The following is a 2,340-nucleotide window of genomic DNA, read 5'->3' on the forward strand; positions in this document are numbered from 1 at the left end:
TTTATACATTTATTTATTTTATTGAAAAATGCAAGAGTTTACATCATTCACAAAACTCAGACAACATTATACACAAAAATAAAATATTCACATTATTAAAGAGTACAGGACGAGATAGGGGAATGAAACGAGGCTCAAATGGAGTGAAATTGAAGGAATTGAACTGACAAATAATAATAATGATGGGATTCGAACCCTCGTACGCACCCATGTGAGTGCAAGGCTTACTACCTCCCATCCAGCAATAGATGGCACCACCTTGAGTGGTGCCATCGGAGCGAGGTATGGCACCTCTGCCACCAGGGTCAAAGGTGGATAAGGTATGGCAACTTGCGTCCCATCATTACTACATGGCATTAACACACACATTAAAAATTACCCTTTATCATGGAGAATTATTTATTGAACATAAAATCCATTATCGGTAACAATTTTTTCATATATGTGTTCAAACTCATGTAATTAGCTAGATTTTCTTAAATATAATTGCCACATTATATTAGATAATTTTAAAATGTTACAAACATAATGTACCGAGTTATAATATATTGAGGAGTACACTTATATATATATATATATATATGTATATATATATATATATATATATATATATATATATATATATATATATATATATATATATATAATTTATATATATATAATGTTCTCTTTGACGGTTGTGGAGAGAGCAGCGGAGGCTGACACGTTGGAGACTTGAAGATGCCCTCGGGAGAGAGAGAGAGAGAGAGAGAGAGAGAGAGAGAGAGCAGCTCCGCTACGAGTAGAGCTCCGTCAGAGCGCCACGTCATCTGTACATACAATGTGCTCACGACCCGTCAACCCGTCTTCAGCCTCTGCTTGTGCAAGCTGCTCCCGACTCCCTCCAAGACACAGTCTTCATCCTACGGTGTTATTCAAACTCAAGATTTCCCCAAATTAAAATGATATTTTATATATATATATATATATATATATATATATATATATATATATATATATATATATATATATATATATATATATTTATATTTGAATTTTTGTGTATAATTAGGCCTAGGGGTTTGGTTTTGTTGGCAATTATTTGTGTTTGTAATACTCTGGGGAATAATTTAGTAGTGGTGTTCGAACACAGGATGAGAGCGAAGCAGTGTTCAGGAAGGGTTCGAACATAATCTGTAGTGGTGTGTGTGTAAAGTGTTTGTCATTGATGAACGGGGACTCGTCGACTGGGTCAGCGAGCATTTGGTCTTTGTGTATGAGGACGGGCTGTGATCTCCTGCTTCACCTCAACACTCCATCACGATTTTTACATAAACTTTATGAGCTGCTGATTATGCCAATGTTTTAATATATGCTTAATGATATGCCCCTCTAAAAGTTCAAACATTTATGAGAACTTTAAGAGTTCATATCAGAAGTCTCAGATTGTTCAAGAAAGATAGACTCCGCTGAAATACCCAAAATTGAACGCCCAAGGGTAACTGAAACATTGTTACATTGAACAATGCAAGTTCGATAGCTCGAACTTGCTGGAGTTCGAACTATCCAACCCCAGAGACCATCGTTCAGATAAATAGAACAATATGGTTTTCAAGTTACCGGAGCACCCAGGCGCGTTCATATCAATTACAAACATTGAGGTGTTCAACCCACCAGAAGCCAAGAATGCGCTAGAAATAATATAGGAATCCCTGGTGCTCGCAGTACTAGAAGTCACGGAGGCGTTGGAGAAAGCTATTTAGAACCCCTCAGCGTGTTGAAGCTACCTGAAACCAGGGAGGAGTTCGAAGAAACTTAAAAACCTGGAGGTCTGAAGCCATCGATGTAAGCCTCTCCCCTCAGGTCACCCCCAAGAGGACCCATCTCCCCGGCGAAGGAGCTGAGGTCGTCCCAGAGCCTGAAGTAAGCTTCGTAGTCATCGTTCGGAGATTCGGTTGTCGAAGTCGTCGCCGGGGTGGTGAACTGGTGCCTGAAGACCGTCGCGTCGATGTAACTAAGTCGCGCTGGGTTCCTCGGCGGCTGATGGCTGGTGGTGGTGCTCGTGGTGGGGGTGGTGGATGGGAAGACGACCTTAGCAACTTCGGCCTTTCCCGTCGTCTTGTCATTCTCGTGGACTTGTTTGACGGGGATGTCAAGGGCCAGCTTGTCCTTGATGGAGAGACTGACCTTAGGAGGCACCGCCGCGGCCCAGGTCGACGCTGCTGCCATCGCCAGGCACAATAACACCTGGGAAAAGAAAAGTAGATGTGACTTGGGCAACGTTACTAGAACACCAACAGTGTTCAACAACAATGAAAGTGACTTCGTTAGACAAAGGTGGTTATAAAGTTCAACGATGAA

The 2,340-nt window shown here is 41.2% G+C and overlaps 1 protein-coding gene across 1 annotated transcript; it reads right to left on the minus strand.

Moving 5' to 3' along the window:
* LOC123759107 (uncharacterized) lies at positions 1 to 2,229 on the minus strand (the record flags this gene model as incomplete). The annotated part of the gene is given in 1 exon segment (XM_045743967.2): positions 1 to 2,229. A coding segment is annotated over 1 exon segment (435 nt), but the record flags the coding sequence as incomplete, so codon positions are not given.
* Between the last annotated feature and the right edge of the window lie 111 nt (positions 2,230 to 2,340).

This window comes from Procambarus clarkii, chromosome 15, assembly GCF_040958095.1.
Source record: "Procambarus clarkii isolate CNS0578487 chromosome 15, FALCON_Pclarkii_2.0, whole genome shotgun sequence".
Classification (NCBI taxonomy): Eukaryota; Metazoa; Arthropoda; class Malacostraca; order Decapoda; family Cambaridae; genus Procambarus; species Procambarus clarkii.